We start from the raw sequence: 23771 nt of genomic DNA on the forward strand, positions 1-23771 counted from the left end.
GCCCAGGGATAGGACTCAGGTCACCAGACCTGCCAGCGAGTGTCTTTGCCCACTGGCTCCTCGGCTTTTTATTACTATTGCTGCTATTATTAATAAGTCATTGGGACAGGTCTCCCTAAGTAGCTCAGGCTGGCCTCCAACTCTGAATTCTCCTGCTTCAGCCTCCCAAGTGCTGGGGCCACAGGGGTGTACCACCTACCCAGATAACTTTTTATTTTTGACATTCATGCTTGGTGGCACTTTAACAAGTGTTTCTCTGATCACTAATGAGATCAGGTTCATGTTCTGTGCTCGTCAGCCATTTATTTGACTTTCATTTTCTTGCCCTAGGACTACCCTCGCTCCTTCCCTCCCTTCCTTCTTTCCAACAGAAACGCGTCCTTCGCTTCCAGCTGTGAAGACAAGATGGACTCCCATCCAGATGTCTGCAGGCCTTGCTCGCTCTGAGGTTTCTGGGGAAGAGTCCCTCTTTGCAGCTTCTTAGGCTTGGCGGCTCTGCTTGCTCTCTGGCCTTCCTTGGCTCAGTGTTGAATCACTCCAGCCCCGCCCGCCCGCCCGTTCAGCAGCCACACAGCTGCCTTCCTCGTCTGTTGTTTTCCCAGCAGGTTTGTTGGCAACTCTATTCAGAACAGTCGTTTCAAGTCTTTTGAAACCTGGATTAACGTATTCTTTGAGGTTGTGGCTACTGATGGGATTCCCATGCCCCCGTGGACGGCCCACACCCATGCACATATGCAGTAACTGGACTCAGTTGGTATCTAGAAGAAGAAGGATGAGGAGGAAGAAGAGAAAATGATGACATCAAGTTGAAAGGGTAGATGTATAGGATGGTAAGGGGGGTGGGGTGGGGTGAAGGGGAATGTGGGTGTGGATATAATCATATTGCATTGTATTCATCTACAATAAAAAGTAAATTAAAAAGCCCTAACAAGTTTGGTTTCTGGGCAGCCTTTGGTCAGTTGGGCAGGAAGTCTGGGGCTCCCACGTCTCACACTTTCATCCCCAGAGAATGCCTTCAATATTTCAGGATTGCTGCAACATGCAGCTGGAACCCTGGAGAGCTTAGTGGAAATGAGCCGCTCCGCCACAGTGTAGCAAGATAGATGGGACAAACCCACCAGGTGACAAGGCATGAGTCCCGAGTTCCTTCTGATTCCAACATAGACCTGAGGTCAAATCCCAAGTCTGTAGAGTCCCGAATTCCTGGGACACTGGGAGAGGGATCCCTGCCGTTTTCCCAGGCAGCACCTGGGTACCAAGCTGAGAAAGGGTGCCCTGGGATCCTCAGAGAGCAGGGGATTTGTTCCTGCCCGTCCAGAGGCTTAGCAGAAAAACCATGACTCAGGGTATGTATGACTCCAGGGACTAAAGGTCTTTCCCAGCCCCAAAGAGAAGAGCTTTTATTTTCCTTTGGATATTTTAAGTTTTGAAACACGTTCAAGATGGAAGCTTTATTAGGGAGTTTGATAGCTTAATTTAACCATTAACTGCCACGGACTTCTTCACTCCCAGCACTCTTGACTGCGAGGGTGCTAGCCAAGGGCGCCTCTGTGATGCCAGAGACTGTTGTATAAAAGCTGTTTTATGACTTTTGTCTCAACGCTTCTGGAGCCAGGCTTGGCACAGGAGGAGAGTCAGAGGGAGGGTACCCCTGAGGTCTGAAGCACCCCTTCCTCTCCTGGACTGCGCAGCTGCACACCCCCTCGCTCCTCCCCTAGCTGTACAGCGGCAGAACTGACTCCTGGGCTAGTCATACTCCTCTTTACCTAAACAGCAAGGCAGGTCTTAGGAGACGTATCAAGTGATACAGTGAAGTAAATATCTCACAGTAGGGAAAACGTATTAGTTAGATGAGATTAATTTTATTTTATTTATTACTCATTTTTAACAATTAAAGAAAGGCATTTATATTGGACTTGAGGAAACACACACGCAACAGGCACACAGAGAAAAAGACCCTCTGCAGAGCAGTGGGAGGACTTGGAAAGCTGGAGATCCCAGTACTGTGATTTTAAAAGAATGGGTGGGGTTTTTTTTTGTTTTTGTTTTTTTGTCATTGTATTTTTGAGACAGGTTCTCACTACGTAGCCAAGGCTGGCCTTGGACTCATGGCAAGCCTCCTGGGCATTGGGATTACAGGCATGAGACACCGCACCTAACTAAAAAGACTTCTCCTCCTCCTCTTCCTCCTTCACAGGGTCTCATGTAGCTGAGGCTGGCCTCAAATTCACTAGGAAGCAGAGGATGAACTTGAACTCCTGACCCTTCTCCTTGAACTCCCAAGTACTGGGATTCAGGCAAGCACCCCACTACATCAGGGGTTTTGTGTTACTGAGGACTTATACAGATGCTCTTCCAACTGAGCTACACCCCCAGGGAAGTGTTTTATCTTGAAGAGACATATTCAAAATATTTACATAAGAAAAAATGTTTAGTGTTTGTTTTTAATTTTTCTAGCTGGGCACAGTAGTACATTCCTTTAACACCAGCGCTCAAGAGGCTGAGGCAGGTGGACCTCTGTGAGTTAGAGCCTAGCCTAGTCTACACAGCAAGTTCCAAGGTAACATAGTGAGACCCTGTATCAAATAAATAAATAAATAAATAAATCTCTAGCTGGAAGTTGGATGCAATGGTATATACCTGGAATCCCAGCATTTGGGAGGCAGAGGCAGGAATATCAGTAGTTCAAGGCTAGCCTAAGCTATATATGGGGTTTGAGGCCAGCCTGGTTTACGGAATACCCTGTCTCAACAAGAAATAAATTCAGGACAGGAAAGATGACTCAGTGGTTAAGAGCACTTGCTGCTGCATCCATTGGGGGCAGCTCACAACCTGTAACTCCAGGTCCAGGAGATCTGACGTCCTCTTCTGGCCTACTCAAGCGCCTGCACAGACATATGCATAAAATAAATAATAAAATAAATTAAAAAAGAAAGACAGAGGGAAATGACTGTTTGCATTTAAGAACACATTTAAGAACATGTACAATAACCCCCCCAGCCCCCCACGTTTTCCATTTACAAGAAGAAAAAAGATGTGAACAACTTGGCTTTCCCTTCCTGGTACTGTTTTGACCTCTAAGACTAAGAATGGGTGACTAGCGTTAGAATTCTTATTGTTAACCTTATCTGTTTATTTATCATTGTGTGTGTACATAACGTGTGTGGGCACAGATGTGAAAATCAGAGGGGACTTTGTGGCCTCGGTCTTCCTCCATCTTTGAGTAGGTTTCTGGGATTAAACTTAAGTCTTGGGTAGCAAGTACCTTTACTTGAGGAGACACCTTGGCAGCTCTTCTTCTCCTCCTCCTCCTCCTCCTCCTCCTCCTCCTCCTCCTCCTCCTCCTTTTAGGGGTACTAGGGAGGCTAGAGCCATATATATGCCACTGAGCTATATATATGGTCCTCTTTTTCACTTTTATTTCAAGACCTAGTTTCACCAAATTGCCCAGGCTAGCCTTGAACTCATCCTGTAGCCCAGGCTGGTCTTGAACTTACAATCCTTTGCCTCAGCCTCTCAAATAACTGAGATTATTACAGTCCTATGCCACCAGACCCAACTCTTTTATTTTTTTTTTTTTTAGATGAAGTCTTCTATAGCTCAGACGGTCCTCAGACTTATTGTATACCTGAGAATGTTTAGATGAAGTCTTCTATAGCTCAGACGGTCCTCAGACTTATTGTATACCTGAGAATGTTTAGATGAGGTCTTCTATAGCTCAGACGGTCCTCAGACTTATTGTATACCTGAGAATGTTTAGATGAGGTCTTCTATAGCTCAGACGGTCCTCAGACTTATTGTATACCTGAGAATGATCTTGAACTAAACCTCCTGCCTCTGCCTCCCAAGTGCTTAGGTTTCAATCACTCACCACCATGACCAGATAATTATTAACCTTCTTTTTTTTTTTTGTTTTTTTTTTTGTTTTTTTTTTTTGTTTTTTGTTTTTTTCGAGACAGGGTTTCTCTGTGTAGCTTTGCGCCTGTCCTGGAACTCACTTGGTAGCCCAGGCTGGCCTCGAACTCACAGAGATCCGCCTGGCTCTGCCTCCCGAGTGCTGGGATTAAAGGCGTGCGCCACCACCGCCCGGCAATTATTAACCTTCTTACTAAAGGTTCTGAAATCAAAAAGTCTACTGCTTGATAAGATTATATGGATAACTGACTTCCCAAGCTACTGAATGGTAAGAAAAGCCAGAGGAAGATTGCCCAACATCAAAGGTGGGGTTACACGGTACTAAACCCATTTCACGTGGTATCTATTTGTTCTCAGGCACGGTCTAAGACATTTAAGACATTCATGGCCTTTGTTGGTGCGCATCAGACCCCAGCACAACCTTTACTCATTTCTCCGATATTTCTTCGATGGTTTACTGCCACTGAAATGAGATCTGCAGGGCTGGGGGTGGAGCTCAACTGGTAAATGCTTGCCTAGTATGCAGAAAGCCCTGCTTGTCATCCCAGCAATGAGTAAATCTGGCTTGGTCATGCATAATTGTAACCCCAGCACTCAGGAAGTGGAGGCAGGAGGATTAAAAGTTTAAGGTCATCTTCAGCTGCATAGGAACTCTGAGATCAGCCTGGGGTAGAGATTCAGTCAACAAAAGGAAAGGAAGGAAGGGAGGGAGGAAGGAAGGAAGGAAAAAAGGGAGGGAGGGAGGGAGGGAGGGAGGAAGAAAGGAAGGACTACAATTAAAGAGACAGTAAACATTTTCCCACTTACTATATCAAAATATCTATATTAAAATACATTTTTGATTAATCTTTGTTGTTTTTTTGTTTGAGGAGTTTTGTATCTTTAAGACAGGATCTCATGTAGCCTGGGCTAGTCTTTTTTTTTTTTTTTTTTTTTTTTTTCGAGACAGGGTTTCTCTGTGTAGTTTTGCGCCTTTCCTGGAACTCACTTGGTAGTCCAAGCTGGCCTCGAACTCACAGAGATCCACCTGGCTCTGCCTCCCGAGTGCTGGGATTAAAGGCGTGAGCCACCACCGCCCGTCAAGTCTTAAAATCCCTGTGTAAACTGGGCACTGGTATCACATGCCTTTAACCCCAGCACTCGGGAAGCAGAGGCAGCAGGATCTCTGAGTTGGAGGCTAGCCTGGTCTACAGAGTGAGTTCCAGGACAGCCAGAGATACACAGAGAAACCCTATCTTGAAAAACAAAACAAAACAAAACAAAACAAAACAAAAATCCCTGTGTAAATGAGGATAACCCAGAACTCCTGATCTTCTCCGTTTTCTGGCTTTAGACAGGCCTGAGTCACCATGCCTGGCTCTGGTTAATCTTCATGTGGTCGTCTGAATATAAGCAGGGTGGCAGCTTTATGACAATTTTTATTAGTGTTAAATTATGACTGACACATGAAAATAAATTCATTTGTGAAAGTTTATTTATGGATACAGGTAAAATGGTCAACAATAAAGCGAATGTTTTTTTCACCCACTTTTTGTGTTGTGCTGGACACTGAACTCAGAGCCCCAGGCATGATGTGCCCCTCCACAGGGCCACACTTCTGGCCAATAATTGTTTCTACTTATTTTTTTGTGTATGATGTGTGTGTGTGTGTGTGAGCGTGCACACTCATGTGTGTGAACTTGGGTGTTTGTGTGTCATGGACATTTTTTGGAAGTGGGAGAACTACCTTGGGACAAAGTCCCCTCCCACCTCCTTTGACAGGGTCTCCTGTTTCCGGGTGCTGCCTGAGAACAGCCTAGGACCCCCTGTGTCCACCTTTCATCTCTCCTCAGAAGCGTTGGAACCGCAGATGCACACCACTGCTCCTGGTTTCACGTGTGTTCTGGGGATTCACTCCCAGTCCTCACGCTTGTATGGCAAGGGTTTCACCAACTGACCGGTCTCCCCAGCCCGACAATCGCTTCTTAAAACATATCCTTAGTCGTTAGGCCACAGTCCCTGCTCACTGCTGCCCACTCTGAGGCATACTTCTGATAAAACCGAGCCACCGTGCACTGCTGGGAATCTGGAGTCGCTACCCCAGAGATAAGCTGCAGCCCAGAGGTCAGAGGAGGCTGCCCTACACGCAAAGAAAGAAACTGGACATGGTGAGGGTTAAGCACCAGCAATGGCTAGGTGGGATGGTATTTCTGGGTATTTGGAGACTGGAGAAGGTCGTCTGGGGCTTCCTGCTCTTCACAGGAGCCTGGCAGAGGGCGTCATCTGGAAACTTCCTTCTGTTTCTCTGAGCATGGTGTTATTCCGAGCACTAGGGTATGAACTCACTGTTGTTCAGAAAAAAAAAAAAAAAAACAAAAAAAAAACCAAGGTGAATGTGAGCAGCTGAGTAAATTGGTAAAACAAGTTCGATGTAAGGCAAAAATCAATCAATCAATCAATCAATCAATCAATCAATCTTCCACTGAGTTTGCCCAGGCTGTGCCTGAGCTAACTGTCAGGAGCCAGGCCTTGCCAGGTCTGGTATCAGCCACATCAGGGAACCAGTTTAGTCCCCAACGCTCCCTTCCTCTGAGGGTGTGGACTTGGTCCGCCAATATGAGGAAAAATGCAGAGGACAGAGCCCCAAACTCTGCTCAGCTGGGAATGATCTCAACCTGTCTAGCCAGGCCTACCTCAAGCCTCAACAAGCTGCATCTTCCCTCGATCAGGACGTTTGCACGCACTTGTGTACACACCTCTGCACACTTTCCGTATCAGACAGCCCTACAGAATATGGTGCTTGGACACTGTCTTAGTTACCGTTACTACTGGAAACACCTGACCAAAAGCAAGCTGGGGAGGAAAGGGTTTATTTGGCTTACTATCCTGAATTACAGATCATCGAGGGAAGCCGGAGAGGAACTCAAACAGAACAGGAACCTGGGGGCAGGAGCTGCTGCACTGGCCTCGGAAGACTCCTGCTCCTTATGGCCTGCCTGCTCAGCCTGCTTCCTTATAGAAGCCAGGACCACCAGCCAGGATGGCACCACCCACAATGAGCTGGGTCCTTCCCCATCAATCACTAATTAAGAAAATGCCCTACAGGCTTCCCTACAGCCCAGTCCTACGGAGGAAAGTCCCTCCTCTCCAATGACTCTGGCTTGTGTCAAGCTGACATGAAACTGGCCAGCACAGACACCCTACCCTGCCTTTCTTTGTATGTTTCCCGTAAAGCTTTTACCTGAGCTTTTTCTTACAAAAGGACCACGTGCTTTTTTTTTTTTTTTTAAGCACAAAAAGTACATAAAGTAACAATAGAAAACCATCCCCTCCTTCACCAGCACCCCTGTAGGCGACAGCAGCTAGTGCTTGGGCTGTAAAGGGAGACAAAGGTCTCCCCAGGTCTCACTGCTCCACCCCTAAGGAGGATCTGCTTTCTCAGTCCTGCACACAACTGCTTTTTCACTTCCATCCCTCAGAGAATCAGGCTGTCTGTCCTGGGACGTCCAAGAAACAAACCCCCATAGTTTGGGTGTTCTTTCAGAATCTCCCCCCTACACTCCCCCCCCCCCAAACCAAATAAAGGAAACACAGACAGCTTGTCAGATTGCAAGAACTGTGCATCCTGGAGTCAGAGAAGCTGGTAGGCATCCTGCTCTGCTATTTCCAGGGGCCTTGACCCTGTCAAGGGCCTTAGCTTCCTCCCAGAACATGAAGATGGTCCTACCTACATGCTACAGCAAAGACTAAATGGGCTATGCAAGCCAATTACTCCTTCTTCTCCCTGTATCCTATTGTGTGTGTGAGTGTTCATGGGTATGTGTGGTCATATGTGTGCACCTTTGTATGCAGGTGCAGCACACACGTGGGTGGAAGTTGATGCTGGTTTTTTTTTTTTTTTTTTTTTTTTTTTTTTTTTTTTTTTTTTTTTTTGCCAGTGCTAAGGAGCAAACTCGGATCCTCACTGTACAAGATGCCTTATGTGTTCTCCTGCTGTGACAAACACTCTGGCAAAGCAGCTTTAGAACTGGAAGGGTTGGTCTGGAATGATGACTCCATGATTAAGAGCACTGGCTGCTCCTCCAGAGGACCGGATTCAATTCCCAGCACCCACATGGCAGCTCACAACTGTCTGTGACTCCAGTGCCAGGGGATCAACACCCTCACACAGACATACACGCAGGCAAAACACCAATGCACATGAAACAGAACTAAATAAATCAAGCTGGGTGGTGGTGGCACTGGTCTTTAATCCCAGTACTTGGCAGGCAGAGGCAAGCAGATCTCTGAGTTCAAGGCCAGCCTGGTCTATATGGTGAGTTCTGAGACAGCCAGGGATACACAGAGAAACTCTGTCTCAGAAATTAATTAACTAGTTAATTTTTTAAAAGGGAAAGAGAGGGCCAAGTGGTAATGGTGCACACCTTTAATTCCTGTACTTGGGAGCCAGAAACAGGTGGATCTATGAATTTGAGGCCAGCCTGGTCTACAAATCGAGTTCCAGGACAGTCAGAACTACACAGAGGAACCCTGTCTCAAGAAAACAAAAGAACAAACAAACAAGCAAGAAAAAAGCAACTCAGCAGTTAGAAGCACTTGCTGCTTTTACAGAGGACCTGGGTCCAGTTTCAACACCCACATGGTGGCTCACAGCCATCTGTAACTCCAGTTCTAGGGGATCCAGTGCCCTCTTCTGCTTCTTTGGACACTAGGCACCCACATGATGCACAGAAATATATCGTCTTAGTTAGGGTTTTTACTGCTATGAAGAGACACCATGACCATGGCAACTCTTACAAAGGAAAACATTTAACTAGGTCTGGCTTTCATTTTCAGAGGTTTAGTCCATTATCATCATGGTGCAACATGATGGTGTGCAAGCAGACATGGTGCTGGAGAAGGAGCTGAGAGTCCTACATCTTGATCCACAGGCAACAGGAAGTGGACTGTCTCACTGGGTGTAACTTGAGCAAAGGAGACCTCAAAGCCCACCCCCACAATGACATACTTCCTCCAACAAGGCTACACCCACTCCAATAAGGCCATACCTCCTAAAAGTGCCACTCCCTTTGGAGGCCATTTTTTTTCAAACCACCACATATATAGAGAGATATGTATATATGCATATATATATATATATGCTGACAAATATTCATATACATAAAATAAATAAGTCTTTAGAAAAGATAAGGAAATATGGCAGGGAAGTCAAGGAGCCAACTTGTCACATTGCACCTGTGTTCAGAAATGAGGATGCAGGCTTGCCCTCTAGCCTTCTCCATTTTATCCAGTCCAGGACCCAAGAGAGAGTGAGCAGACAAAACCAAAGCTTCCTTCTTCCATGTCTTTATATAGGCTTCCAACAGAGAGCCTGGCCCAGATCAGTGGTGGGCTTCCCACCTCAAAAGATCCAGACTAAAAGTAGGTCTTCCCGGCCGGGCGGTGGTGGCGCACGCCTTTAATCCCAGCACTTGGGAGGCAGAGCCAGGCGGATCTCTGTGAGTTCGAGGCCAGCCTGGGCTACAGAGTAAGATCCAGGAAAGGCACCAAAGCTACACAGAAAAACCTTGTCTTGAAAAACAAAAACAAAAACAAAAACAAACAAACAAAAAAAAGGTAGGTCTTCCTACCTCAAAGATCCAGATTAGAAGTGGATCTGCCTGCTTCAAGTTAATCAGAAGTCCCTCACAGGTACGCCCCTCCATTTTTGGGTTTCAGTTAATCCCAAAAGTAGTCAAGTTGACAACCAAGAACAGCCATCACACTCTTTAAACCTTGAACTCATGATCCTCAGACCTCAGCCTCCTACAGGGCTGTAGCACCAGGCACAATTTCTTTTGTCTTGTCATTTTGTTATTCTTGGGGATCAGCCTCATCATCTCCCTCCCTTCTCGTCACTGGGTTTAATTTGTGTTTTGTTTTTCATCATTTTCTCATCTTACCCACCAGAGGTCTTAAAACCTGTTTAACTGGCGCAAAGAATCTGGCTGAAGTGGGTGGAAAGGGGTGTACCAAGAGCAGCCTGAGCTCCTGCAGGGTGCCCCCAAGCTTCAGGGCTTCCACTTCCTGTTCTCAGAGCCCAGGGCCAAAGAACACAAGCAATATTAGCTAGACCCTCTGCCTCCTCGAAAGGCGTCATGGCCTGGGTTAGAAACAACAGACACAAATACAGACCCATCCCCTGGCCTTCTGTGCACATTACTGGGGGGTGGGTACAGGCATGGTGGCAGCACACAGGGCCAGCTTTGGCACTCCCTAGCCACCACCATCCACTGTGAGGCTGCATGCTCAATTAGTCTGGTTGGTTTCTGGCTACAGAAGGGCAAACCAGATTGGGGAGGGAGCCCTTCAGCTCTTGGGAAGCAAAATTCGCAGAAGCTGCAGCCGCTCTGCTGGCAGTGGGAAAGGTCATTCCATCCCAACTCCGGAAGCCCAAGGCCCCCGGGTAGTTCAGTTAGCAGCTGGCTTCTCTCCTTGGACTGCCTCTCCCTTGTCTGGACTTGGTCAACTTCCCCCTAAAACAGCTCCTTAGCTCTCAAGAGGTCAGTGAGAGAACAGCAGGCAGAAGTGAGTGGTGCTGTGGAGACCCTGGCAAGACCGGCCGGGTCAGAGTGCTGGGCCTTGAATGAACTGGTTGTCAAAACAGACTCAAGGACAAACAAAATACCCTAGTGCCTCTTTTGGAATTATTGACTGGAGAGGACCAGGGGGGATTGCTCTGTCTTGCAGATTTGGGTGATCTCTAGACACCACCACTCACGGTGACTAACTACCACATGCTCAAGCATTCTGGTTGGCTTCTGGCTAGAGAAGGGTGAACTGGATTAGGGAGGGAGCCCTTCAGCTCCAAGTTAGGAGAATCTGCAGCCCCTGCTGCTGGCCATGTGGGGAAAGCTGTTTACTCTCTAGCCACAGCTCAAGCCTGGAGAGGAAAGAGGAAGTAAAAAGGCTGGGGATCTCAGGAGGAGGAGGAGGCAGCGGCGGCGGCATGGAGGGCAGACAGAGATGGCGAACACAAGGAAGCCACCCCGGGGGCCGCTGCACATAGCAGGTCAACTTTGCTGTCTGTCTGTCTGTCTGCTGCTGGCTGGTGAAGACGCCAGGGCAGAGAGCCAAGAGGGGCTCTTGTTGAACGTCCCCAGCCCCTTAAATCACTTTTAAAATATTTATTTAGTGTATATGTGTGGACCTGAACAGAGGGGCGTGTACCATGTGCCTGTGGAGGCCAGAAGAGAATATCAGATTTCCTGGAATTTGAGTGACAGGTGGTTGTGAGGCATCCATAGTTGGGTGCTGGGAACTGAACCTACGTCCTCTGCAAGAGCAGCAATCGCTCTTAAATATTGAGTTTTATCTCCAGCACTCACTTGAATCTTTTCAAATTAACTTTTGGAAAATCCAGGTTTGGAAGCTTATGCCTTGAAGCCACAGAAGGTCTAGCCTGGCATTTACTATGTAGACCAGGCTGGCCTCCTGACTCCTTGTTGGGATTACAGCTGTACACTGTCACAGATAGCCAAGGAACTTTCTTGATGGGGACATAAACTTTCTGGAAGGAATCTGAAGGACAGATGACCAGTGCACCAAGCCCTATTTTTCCCCACTCCCGACCCCACCCCACTTCCTTCCTTCTGCCTTTCTTTCCTTCCACGCAGTGGATTTACATCTCATACCTACACACTGTGAGCTAGTCCAGAGAAACTCCTCTCAGGCCTTTGAGGTGGACTCTATCTTCTTCCTTCAGAAGTAAAAATGGCTTACAATTCATCACTTCAGCTCCAGCCCTCTCCCCAGAGGCCGTCTTCCCTTGTAACTGTCCCTCTAGCTATTTCTACTGGTGATCTTGAGTCCAAATGTTACCCTTTTCCCTATCCAACAAAAGCCTTACCTCACACCTCATCTAAGAAGAGGAAGGTGGCCTCTGCTGACAGTCGGATTCCCTGAAGTGTGTGGACAGAGGTTTCCCTGGGCAAGCAGCTCATGTTGAGGACAGAGGCGTCCCTGGCTCCGTGGTGGAGACCACTTTGAGAGGGTTCCAGAGTCCTCTCTGCTGTAGCCCTCAAACACCGACTTTTAAGATGGAGGGCAGCCCCAGAAGGGGTGACAGGATCAGGCCTCGGTGTTGCTTCGAGAAGCCATTAAGAGTTCCTCGGCAAGCTGTGGTGGGGTGCCTGTCCCTTGCATGTTACAGCCGCAGGCTTAACAACCTGAGCAGACACTTCCTCTTCAAGCTAGAGGACCCACCCCAAGACAGGCAGTGTTCCTGAGAGTTCTCTGTCACAGGCCAGCTGGGGACAGGAGCATCTGTCGGCCTCCTTTCTGACCCTCGTCCAGCCCCCAGAGGCACCAGACTCAGACTAGGGGGAGGAAGTCCACTTTCACCTCCTGAGATTTACGAGGGTAACTGGCAGTAATAACCACCACCAGGCTTTCTCCCACTTCAAGGCTCATGAGTAGTTCTGGGAAAAGTGGAGTCTAGGCTCACCTTTTCGCCTTGGCTCGGTTGGGCAGCTAGCTGCTGCCGAAAGACACAGGTAAGGGGTCTGGGAGAGCAGGACTGTGCCTTTTGGAGCATGGATGTCTGGAAAAAGAGGGACAGCTTTGTTTAAGGAACAAACAGGTCCACAGCCCTGGGTACCCCAAAATACCTAGGGACAGGGCCAAACACATAGATGAGCATTTGAAAGCACAGGAACATGTGACTGCATACATATAAACACTTCCCTCACATGGTACCTGCTCACATGGACATACACAAGCATGTACACATCCAGACACAGGCACACACAAACAAATCCACACACACACAAACATAAACACACATGCATGGGAACCCACAGGCACACAAACAATACATACATAGGTACCCACTAATGGCACAGACATATTTACACACACACACACACACACACACACACACACACACACACACAACACTGTAACTTGAACGGGCCAGGCCACTTGATGGCGTCCTGGCCAGCAGCCCTGTACAGTTTACCCTGGATGGCAGCCACGGCCCTCCCCCTGCCCCACCTCTCCCCCAATTGGTTGCATAAATTCCCTCCCTTTGCCCCTTCCCTGTGCAGTCTGCTCCAACACCAGCCCTGGTCTCTGCCGAGCCTCTCTGCCCATTCCTGGCAGCTCCTGCAGGGGCCAGAGCGTCAGCCAGCAACATGGGTAAGAAAAGGGGGTTCCCAGAATCACGGGTAGCTCACCCCTAGTTTAGAGGGTCTTCTTCCCTCCAGGAAATGACTCAAAACCGTGGAGAAGGCAGTGAAGAGAGCACTGGACTCTTGTCTCTACCCGACAGGCATGCGCATAGGCAGGCTCAAACTCAGGCATTCATGCATGATATTTCTCAGCCTAGCTTAAGTTCTGAGGAAGGAGCAGAGAGGGACAGCCAGAAATGGTAGTCTGGGAATCCTACCCAGCCTTGGCAGGAGCAGGGGCAGCAGACAGGGCCAGGGGTAGGGGCAGGGGCAGGAGACAGGGGTGGGGGCAGGGGAGAGGGGTAGGGGGCAGGGGCAGGAGACAGGAACAGGAGTAGAGGGTAGGGACCAGGGGAGGGAGGGCAGCATCTTTCTGAAATGAGAAAACCCAATGGGAGTGGGGATTCTTGGGAAGAACTCCGGTATCTCTGGCTGTCACCCTAGCAAACAGACACTGGGTCAACCTCTTGCTTGGGAGGCACAGAACAGCCTTCACAGCCCAGATCTCTCAAGCTGCTCCATACCACCAGTCAGTTGGGGAGTCAGGAACGGCCACACTAGCCCACTGAGGACCTGTTTCGGCGTCCCTCCCAAGTCCCACAGCTCTCATCCTTTTGCCCGTGGGCTCCGTGGGCTCCGGGTGTCAGGCTGAGAGCTCAGGTTGCTGAGGTCCTGCTAGCCTGACAGCGCTTTCCTGGGTTAGTAGATCCCAGTGACCAGCCTGCTGTAGAAAACCCACTGGAACTTTCTCTGGGATGTCAGAGGCCTTGCTTGAGATGCTGAAGACTGGAGGATGCCCTACAAAGAGAGATGATGGTCCAGGCAACCTGGCAGCCTGGACCGAGCCCTGGGATAGTAGGACAAGACCCTTCCACTTCTTTCCTGTTTTTCAAGATGCTTTTATTTTATGAGTATATTGTTTATATGTACAGCACATGCGTGTCTGGTGCCTGTGGAAGCCAGGTGTAAGACAGCTGTGCCATGTGATGTGGGTGCTCAGAACCATACCCAGGGCCTGTGCAAGAGCAGGAAATGCTCTTAACCTGTCATCTCTCCATCCCCAAAATGAGACCCCCTCTTTTCTTCTTTTCTTTCTTTCTCTCTTTTTTCTTTCTTTCTCTCTTTCTTTCTTTGTGTTATTCTGTTGGGGGTTTTGTTTGTTGGTTTGGTTTGAGACAGGGTCTCACTATGTTGCTCTGTTGGGTCTAGAATTCATGTAGATCAGGCTGACCTTGAACTCAGAGAGATCCTCCAGCCTCTGCCCCATGAGTGCTGGGTTCAAATATACTTTTTTATTGATTTATCTTCACCTCCCCCTCAATCCTGGGTGGTGACTTACGGCCCATCATCCCAGTACTAAGGAGGCTAAGGAAGAAGGATCTTGGTGAGTTGAAGGCTAACCTGAGCTACTTGGTAAGTTCCAGGTGAAGTCACGTTTCTGGACCCTCCAGTGCTATTGCTCCTCCCTACTTCCTGTGCTTTCTAGTGGTGGGGCTCCCAGGCAGCAGGAGGCTTTGCTCTGGCCTTAACTGCTTTCTTAGTGTTCTATTTGATTTTGTCTGTATGGATGTAATGCTTGCATCTATGTGCACCGTGTGTGTGCTATATGCCTGAGGAGGCCAGAAGAGGGTATCGGATGCCCTGGAGCTGGAGTTACAGTTCCTAGGCACCATAGGGTGCTGGGAATCAAATCTGAGTTCACTGTAGAGCAGCCATTGCTCTTAACCACTGAGCCACCTCTCCAACCCCCTCCCGGGGTGCCCAGTCCTTGTGAACTCCACTCCAGGATTTCTTTCCATCTGCATCAGCCCCTTCCCTGTTCAACTCTTCCAAGGTCTGGCCCACACTCTCAAGCTGGAATCCTGGTGTTTGGTGACTGTGGTGACTTTACTTGTCAGACTGTAGGGTCAGGAAGGGCCTCTCCCTACAGCTGTGGTGGGTAGAAAAGTACAAAGTGGCCCGGGGACACACATCTGGTTATCAGTCTTGACCAAACACAAACACTTCTCCCCTCATCTGGATTGGCTGCATAGTCCAGGGTGTGGCCAGCAGCAGCTTGGCTCAGGACCCAGGCCTGCATGCAGGAAGTCCCCAGCCTCTGCCTTGGAGAAATTTGGCGGGATCTGCAGCCTGGCCCATTCCCTGAGATCCCCTCTTCAAGGACAGACATCAGGAAGACTGCGCACCTGGTTTAGGTCTCGCAAAGGCCCCCAGGATTTGTCTGTCGTTCTTTTGATTTGTCCTTTTGAGGACTGAACCCAAGGCCTTTCGATGTTAGGTGAGTGTTCTACCACTGAGCCACCTGCGACAGTTGTTTGTTTTTGGATTTTTTGTTTTTCTCTAAGATTTATTTTAGCTTTGATTATTGTGTATGTCTGGGTGTGGGTATGTGCTGTTCAATAAAGTTGCCCTAGAGGTCTGATCTCTGAAAAGTTTTTGTACTCCAATAAGCCTCTCGGACGATGCGGCAATCCAAATCAGACCAAACCAGACTACATTAGAAAAAGCCCTGGTTTAATGGGTAAAGCGTTCCTGGGTGATTCTCCGGCCCCCCAGAGAGGAGACAGGGAGAGGAGAGAATGAAAACCATGGGTCTGTTTTCTGGGGTGCAGTTTAAATACCCTGTGGGAGTGGTCTTGAGCATCTCTGGGGGAGGAGCTGTGTTTGACAGGACTTTCTGGGGGGCAGGGTCTGGGCAGAGAGGTGGGGCTTCCACCAGAACATTCCAGACTCTTTAAGTTTATGGATGCCAGAGGCTGAGGTGGAGCTTCCACCAGAACATTCCAGACTCTTTGAGTATATGGATGCCAGGGGCTGAGATGGAGCTTCCCCCAGAACAGTCTCCCTAGGGCTTGCAGGTGGCTGTGAGTGGCCTGGTGGGAACTGAACCGTTGGGCCGTTTCTCCAGCTTCCCTAACTCAATTTTGCTTATTTGTTGTTGTTTTGAGACAAGGTTTCTCTATGGATCCCAGGCTGTCCCAAAACTATGTTGACCAGGCTGGCCTTGAACTCACAGACATCTGCCTGCCTCTGCCTCCCAACTAAGTTTTTGCTACGCAGCAAGGCTAGTCTTGAACTTATGCCCCCCCTGCCTTTGCCCCTATAGATGTGGTCCCAATGCCCAGCCCACTGTGGTACGCTCATTACCATTTTTCACAGATGAAGTGGAAACTGAGTTAGATAATTTGCCTAAGTTCCTATGACCAGCCAGGATGACTGAGGCTGGAATCAAGTCAATTTCTTAACTATTGAGCACATAGTCTCTGCCCCACCTCCTCCAAGCCCTGCCAGAGTGTCTGTCCACTTCCGGGTAATATGGCTCCACCCTCCCACCACACCCTCACACCCATCAGAGCTGGGGGGCTAGGGGTCAAAGTGATGGGGCTGGAGTAGAGACCTAGGAGTCTGCCCTTGTCTGCCAGGTGTGTGTTACAGGCTGTAGAGAGGGAGAACTCATGCTCCAGATCAGGCTCCAGCTAACACGCTCCCATTGTTTCCACAGCTACAAAATGTGGAAAATGTGGACCAGGCTACTCTACCCCTCTTGAGGCCATGAAAGGTAATTGCACATCTGAGAGCCAGCATCCCTCTGCTGACCCCATGGTAGGGTTGGAGGACTTCAGGCCTAGCCTTAGCCCTCTTGCTCACCCTGGGCTGCCTCTGTCCATCACCATAACCTGCTCTCTACTTCCCAGGACCCCGAGAGGAGATTGTCTACGTGCCCTGTATTTACCGAAACACAGGCATTGAAGCTCCAGATTATTTGGCCACTGTGGATGTTAACCCTAAGTCTCCCCAGTATAGCCAGGTGAGGTGAGATATGGTCACCGGCACCCCTGAGACTCCCACCACAGCCCTGGCTCCCTAACTCCACCCTTCTTTGTCCTCCTTGGTATAGCAATGAAAGCTCTTCACTGCACAGGGTGCTGAGCTGACCCCCTGCCTGTGCAGGGATGCCAAGTCTATAGAGGCATGGCCTGGGCAAGCAGCACTTCCTGCCTCTCTCCACTCTAGGTCATCCACAGGCTGCCCATGCCCTACCTGAAGGATGAGCTGCACCACTCGGGATGGAACACTTGCAGCAGCTGCTTTGGGGACAGCACTAAGACGCGCAACAAGCTCATGCTACCTAGTCTCATCTCCTCCCGCGTCTATGTGGTGGACGTGGGCTCTGACCCTCGTGCCCCGAAGTTGCACAAGGCAAGTCTTCTGTCCTTATGGCTAGAGACCCTTGCACCTGCTGGCCCAACAGCCCTAGATCAGCCGCCTCTAGCTCTTACACAGGGTCCGGCTCAGCAGCAGGGAGGAAGGGTAGACTTAGGAAGTTACCTCAGCTTGCTGAGCCGGCACCATCCAGCAGCATGGGCTGGGTGCTTCTTCAGAAGACGGGGCTGCTTCTTGAGGGACAGGAGAGAGCCATCTTTCCCCCGCCACACACCAGCTAGGAGCTCATGGCTTCCCTCAGGCAGGAGCTCCAGGCCTTCCTCTCAACTCTCCATTAGACATGCTCCCTCTGCACCAGATGCTCACAGCTGGCTACTGAGGGTGCAGAGCTAACACTGGCATGGGAGGGGCCCCTGGAGCTGGGAGTGCCTTCAAGAGAGATGGGGGAGGGCTGATGCTGTCTGACTGAGGACTTGCTGGTGGCTTCTCTGCCTTCCTCTTGCTGCTCTCTGAGTTACCAGATTGGATCTATGCTGTCTTCCCTCGGGGAGAAAGAGAAGACAGGGTCCACAGATAAAGCAGGCAGAGTGGGAGGAGAGAGTCGAGACTCCTGCTCTGTAAAGTCTGACCCCATTCCTCACCTTCTCTAGGTCATTGAACCCAATGAGATCCATACCAAGTGCAACCTGGGCTATCTGCACACCAGCCACTGCCTGGCCAGCGGAGAGGTGATGATCAGCTCCTTGGGGGATCCCCAGGGTAACGGCAAAGGTACCTGCTGGCACCGTGGACTCGCAAAACCTCAGCAGAATAAGTATGGGGAACATCCGTCTGTGTAGGGAGCAGAAGCCTGGGGAGCAGTGGCGTGAGGAACCAGGGAGAACTGGCTGGCTGAGTCCTACCCAGTATCTAAAACGTCAGCAAGCGACATCAGTTGTTTCAACTATTCCTACAGTGACGAGGCTCAGCTGGGCCTGGTGGTGTAGGCTATAATTCTAGGTACTCTCTAGGCGGTGGCCGAAAGATCACAAGTTCAAGGCCTGCCTGGGAAACTCAACAAGACCTTGTCTCAAAATACAAATGGAAGGCTGGAGATGCACCCCACGAGAGGGCACTTGCCTACTTAGTGAAGTCCCAGGTTGACAATAACACATGGACACACTTACATGTACTCACAACACAGACACACTCACACAAGATGACCTATGACTGCTGAGTGTGCTCGAAGGCACAGTCACGAGTCAGCCATAAGGACACGAACACATGCACGAACCTAGGAAGTATATCATGTAATACCAGCCTTTGTGAATTCATGAGCAAACTTCACAGCCCTTGGTGTGTGTGTGTGTGTGTGTGTTTACGTTTTTGAGAAAAATTTAGCTGAACACAGTGATGTATACCTTTAATCACAGCACTTGGGAGGCAGAGGTAGGAGGATCTCTGTGAATCTGAGGACAGCCAGGGCTACATAGATAAACCCTGTCTCAAGAAAGAAAGAGGAGAGAGGGAGGTGGGGAGGAGGAGGAGGGAGGGAGGGAGGAAAAAGTATTGAGTACACAAAGGACAGTGGGCTTACATGCCCAGAGCTCTGCCTGGAGCTGCCTGGGATTCTTACCTTAGACTCTGGGAAGAATCCCACTGTGGTACGGCAGGCTGGGCAAAAAGATGCTTACAGGGCTGGGTCCTAGAACTCTGTTCACAGGGAGGACACTCTCCCCAGAGCTCTAAGAGAAGGATGAAGTTGGTAGGAGGAAGAGCACAGAGCAAGGGGCCCTACCTCACACCTGCCATCTCTGAAACGCATGTTTGGGCACCTAAATTTAAGGATCTGGCCAGCTGGGTGGTAAAGACAGCATGGCTCACCCCCTCAACCTAAGCCCCTTTCTTCCCTGCTCAGGGGGTTTTGTGCTGCTGGATGGGGAGACCTTCGAGGTGAAAGGGACGTGGGAGAAGCCTGGGGGTGCTGCTCCTATGGGCTATGACTTCTGGTACCAACCACGACACAATGTCATGATCAGCACTGAGTGGGCAGCTCCCAATGTCCTCAAAGATGGCTTCAACCCCGCTGACGTGGAGGCTGGTGAGAATCACCTTTGGGCTGGCAGGAGCCTTGGTCCGCACCCACTGCATTCCGCTCTCTAACCTACTCATGAGGCTAAGACATGCCAGGTGCTCAGAATGCCCAAGCCTGTTCAAGAGTCCTCTGTGCCCATTCTCAGCTCTCCATCCTAGTCAGCACCCAGCCTCTTCCCATGCCCTCCCATCCTGACCTGATTCCAGCCTCTGGTCCCTATCCCCTCCCACCTCAGGGTTGTATGGAAGCCACATAAATGTGTGGGACTGGAAGCGTCATGAGATTATCCAGACCCTACAAATGAAGGATGGGCTCATCCCTCTGGAGGTCCGCTTCCTGCATGACCCAGATGCCACTCAGGGCTTTGTAGGCTGCGCCCTCAGCTCCACCATCCAGCGCTTCTACAAGAATGAGGTAACCGAGACTGCCCGCCACGCCCCGCCACGCCCCGCCACGCCCCGCCACGCCCCCCCCCACTGTTCCTACAAGAGTCTCATCAGGACCCCCTCCCAGGCTTCGGCGTCCACATTGGGTCCCAGCAGCCTAAGCTTCCCCAGGAAGAAATGCTGCTACATGACCCACCTCTCTTCTCTCTGCGCCAGGCTGATTCCCAACTTGCCTAAGGCTGTTTTCTGTTGCTATAACTGAGCAACTGTCACAGGCAGGACAGTTCTAAGGAACGTAAGTTATTTAGCTCATAGGTCTGCAGTTAGGCAATCCAAGGTTGAGGAATGGCATCCGGTGAAGGCCTTGTGGGGCTTGGGAATTCTTTGCCTCCAGGGACATCACAGGGTGAGAGAGCCATGTGCAAGAGACAACTGGCTTTACTAATGGACTCACTTTCAAGATAGTCATGAAGACTCTCATAGGTGAATCCATCCTCTGGGAGCTCTGACTCAATTACTTAAAGGTTCCACCTAGTCCCCAGGTGGTGCACACCTTTATTCTCAGCACTTGGGAGGCAGAGGCAGGTGGATCTCTGTGAAGTGGAGGCCAGCCTGGTCTATGTAGCAAGTTCCAGACCAGTCACGGCCACATAGTGAAACCCTGTCTCATGAAACAAACAGGGGCTGCAGAGATGGCTCAGCAGTTAAGGAAGGGCACTTGCCACTCTTCCAGAGGACCTGGGTTCAATTCCCATCCCGGCTGGGCGGTGGTGGTGCACACCTTTAATCCCAGCACTCAGGAGGCAGAGCCAAGCAGATCTCTGTGAGTTTGAGGCCAGCCTGGTCTACAGAGTGAGATCCAGGACAGGCACCAAAACTACACAGAGAAACCCTGTCTCGAAAAACAAACAAAACAGAACAAAACAAAACACCAAAAAAACCCTAAGATGTATCTGTGTCCCGCCCAGTCTGCAGCTGCTCAGACCCAAGTAAACACACAGAGGCTTGTATTAATTAAAACTGCTCGGCCATTAGCTCAGGCTTACTACTGACTAGTTCTTACACTTAAACTCAGCCCATTTCTGTTAATCTATATGTCACCACGTGTTCCGTGGCTTTACCTGTATGCCATTACATGCTGCTCCCTAGATGGCAGGCTGGTGTCTCCTGCTCAGCCTCCCTCTTTCTAGAATTCTCCTTGTTTCTTATCCTGTCCATACTTCCTGCCTGGCTACTGGCCAAGCAGCATTTTATTTATCAACCAATCAGAGCAACACATATTCACAGCATACAGAACATCCCACAGCACCTAAGGTTACAGTACGGTGGTGCACACCTAAGATCCCAGCACTTGGAAAGTGGAGGCCATAGGGACAGGAGATTGAGGCCAGCTTGAACTTTAGTGAGCATCTGTGTTGTGACAAGTACTGGCGGGGCCATGATGAAGCAGTCATGCTCCTCACCTTAGAGCCTTGCAGGGAAGGAGACCCTAGCCACAAAGCCCAGGGTCTGCTCCCTTCCTGTCTCCAGTTCTAAGCATACTCTCTACCTCCCTTACCCATTGCAGGGAGGCACCTGGTCAGTGGAGAAGGTGATCCAGGTGCCCTCCAAGAAAGTGAAGGGCTGGATGCTGCCCGAAATGCCAGGTGAGTGCCAGGAGAGGTGGGAGTCAGCAGGTGGATTCCTGGCCTGGAAGAAAGACTCCTTAAAGTCCCTCAACCCACTCCTTAGGCTTGATCACTGACATCCTGCTGTCCCTGGATGACCGCTTCCTCTACTTCAGCAACTGGCTGCATGGGGACATTCGGCAGTATGACATCTCTAACCCACAGAAGCCCCGCCTTGCTGGGCAGGTAGAGGCTCTAGTGAAGGAGAGTCTGGGCATGGCATAGAGGCTGGAGAGCTTCGGGTGGTGGTGGTGGGGTAATAAGGGAGGATCGGGAAAAGCAAAAACGTGAGCAAAGGCACAGGACTGGAGGGTCGGCTAGCTGGGTGTGGAGGAGCACACCTTTAAGGCCAGCAGTAGAGAGACAGAGGGAAGTGGATTTGAGTTCAAGGCCAGCCTGGTTTACATAGTGAGTTTTAGGCCAGTCAGTTCCACACACACACACACACACACACACACACACACACACACGAAGGAATTCTAATAAAGGGAAACAGCTCTTCTGTAATGTCCACTCTTCTGTGACTGACTACCCAACAAGAACAAAGGAAGGAGAGGTCTGGTCCAGCTCCTGGTGGAGAAGGGAAGATGTGTAGACAGGAGCGCGAGGCAGCTGGTCACAATACCCATGCAGTCACAGGATGCAGAGAGTTGAATGCTGGTACTCATCCTGTCTTCCCCTTTTATTCAGTCTGGAATCCCAGCCAGGGGATGGTGCCACTCAGGTTCAGGGTGGATCTTCCCTTCTAATTAAAGCTCTCTGAAATGCCCCACAGATACTTTGGCCAGGGGTGGGAGGTATCCTCGCTGATTCTACAGCCTAGTGAGGCTGATAATGAAAATTAATCATCACTGTTGTCCCCCTTTGTCCTCTGCACCCCTGAACCCAGATCTTCCTTGGGGGCAGCATTGTTAAAGGAGGCCCTGTGCAGGTGCTGGAGGACCAAGAGTTAAAGTGTCAGCCGGAGCCCCTAGTGGTCAAGGTGAGAACATCTCTCTGGCCTCACCGGCCCCTCAGATCATTCTCAAGGAGTATCTGGAGGAACACTCTTGGGATCCAGGTGGTGTGCCAACACCTTAGTCAATCTGTATGTTACCTGGAGTCTGACCTCTTGTTTCCCCAAGGGAAAACGAATTCCTGGAGGCCCTCAGATGATCCAGCTCAGCTTAGATGGGAAGCGTCTTTACGTCACCTCCTCACTGTACAGTGCCTGGGACAAGCAGTTTTACCCTGATCTTATCAGGTGAGCAGCCCTGCCCAGGATCACCTCTCTAACTGTCCTACCCAGAAGGATCATTTGGCCTGCTGAGGACTCCTTAGGAACTCCACCTGTACCCACCACACAGATGGCCCATTTGGACCCTGACCCATCCCCAGGAACCCATTTATACTCACCAAATCTTAGGGTGGGGAGCTGGTCACACATGACCTCTCACGTATCCTTTTCTTCTCTTCCAGGGAAGGCTCTGTGATGCTGCAAATTGATGTAGACACTGTAAATGGAGGGCTCAAGTTGAACCCCAACTTTCTGGTGGACTTTGGGAAGGAACCCCTTGGTCCGGCACTGGCTCATGAGCTTCGTTACCCAGGGGGTGACTGCAGTTCTGACATCTGGATCTGAGAGGAGGAGCCTGGCTCCACTCTGCTCTCGTGGTCCCCACTACGCAAGGCCTCACGGGGACTAGAGAGATCTTCTGAGCAGCATTCACGGCTGTTGCTTGTGCTTCTCTGAAATGAGCTCATGGAAGCACCAAGAAATAAAATGCTGAACTGCCCCACCTTGTCATGGAGAGGGAGGGGTTGAGTCCTCTGCCACTGCCACTTTCTTTTTTTTTTTTTTTTTTTCTCGGTTTTTCGAGGCAGGGTTTTTCTGTGTAGCTTTGCGCCTTTCCTGGAACTCACTTGGTAGCCCAGGCGGGCCTCGAACTCACAGAGATCCACCTGGCTCTGCCTCCCAAGTGCTGGGATTAAAGGCGTGCGCCACCACCGCCCGGCACACTGCCACTTTCTTGCATAGAGAAGGCCTGAGGTAGATTCCAGAAGGTTGTCGTGACTGGTCTGTGCCAGTGATTCCAACGCGATGCCAATGACGTCAGACATCTCCCCTTCTATGGCTATCAGAACCTAAAGATTTAAGGGTGCAATTGCAACAGGAAACCTGAGGGATGGGCATGTCAGTCAATGTTTTAGACTTTTTTGGGCATGTGTGTGTGGTGTGTGTGTATGTATGTGTGTATGTGTGTATGTTCAAGCAGGTGTGTGTGTGGTGTGCATTTGTATGTGCATGGGCATGTGTGTGTGGTGTTTGTGTGTGTTCAATGATGTATATGTGTGGTGTGTGCATGTGTGTGTATGTGTGTGTGTGTGTGTGTGTGTG

General features: G+C 50.0%; 1 protein-coding gene and 1 long non-coding RNA gene across 5 annotated transcripts; one reads left to right on the forward strand and one right to left on the reverse strand.

Moving 5' to 3' along the window:
- Positions 1–5371: 5371 nt before the first annotated feature.
- Positions 5372–13307, reverse strand: LOC131913260 (uncharacterized). 2 transcript variants are annotated; one of them, XR_009379849.1, is made up of 3 exons: positions 13110–13307; positions 12380–12475; positions 5372–6223 (listed from the first exon to the last, which is right to left on the reverse strand). It is a non-coding gene; the product is annotated as an uncharacterized LOC131913260 (long non-coding RNA). The 2 variants fall into 2 exon arrangements; XR_009379850.1 differs by lacking the exon at positions 5372–6223 and adding an exon at positions 11568–11632.
- Positions 10813–23171, forward strand: Selenbp1 (selenium binding protein 1). 3 transcript variants are annotated; one of them, XM_059265801.1, is made up of 12 exons: positions 10813–10945; positions 16606–16662; positions 16799–16911; positions 17118–17303; positions 17918–18038; positions 19165–19347; positions 19577–19755; positions 21295–21373; positions 21459–21580; positions 22284–22376; positions 22519–22637; positions 22853–23171. In XM_059265801.1, the coding sequence occupies exons 1-12, from the start codon at positions 10900–10902 to the stop codon at positions 23013–23015; spliced, it is 1461 nt and encodes a 486-aa protein (XP_059121784.1). In that variant the 5' UTR covers positions 10813–10899; the 3' UTR covers positions 23016–23171. The 3 variants fall into 3 exon arrangements, with proteins under 3 accessions (XP_059121784.1, XP_059121786.1, XP_059121785.1); XM_059265803.1 differs by lacking the exon at positions 10813–10945 and adding an exon at positions 12948–13071 and having other exon boundaries at positions 22853–23170; XM_059265802.1 differs by lacking the exon at positions 10813–10945 and adding an exon at positions 15208–15381.
- The last annotated feature ends 600 nt before the right edge of the window (positions 23172–23771 follow it).

Source organism: Peromyscus eremicus, chromosome 6 (genome assembly GCF_949786415.1).
Source record: "Peromyscus eremicus chromosome 6, PerEre_H2_v1, whole genome shotgun sequence".
In the NCBI taxonomy this organism is placed as follows: domain Eukaryota; kingdom Metazoa; phylum Chordata; class Mammalia; order Rodentia; family Cricetidae; genus Peromyscus; species Peromyscus eremicus.

Coding starts and splice junctions, on each gene's coding strand:
- Selenbp1 (XM_059265801.1), top strand. CDS start 10,900: ATGGCGAACACAAGGAAGCCACCCCGGGGGCCGCTGCACATAGCAG. Junction 17,304..17,917: donor GTGCCCCGAAGTTGCACAAG/GCAAGTCTTCTG, acceptor CACCTTCTCTAG/GTCATTGAACCCAATGAGAT. Junction 21,581..22,283: donor AGCCCCGCCTTGCTGGGCAG/GTAGAGGCTCTA, acceptor CCCTGAACCCAG/ATCTTCCTTGGGGGCAGCAT.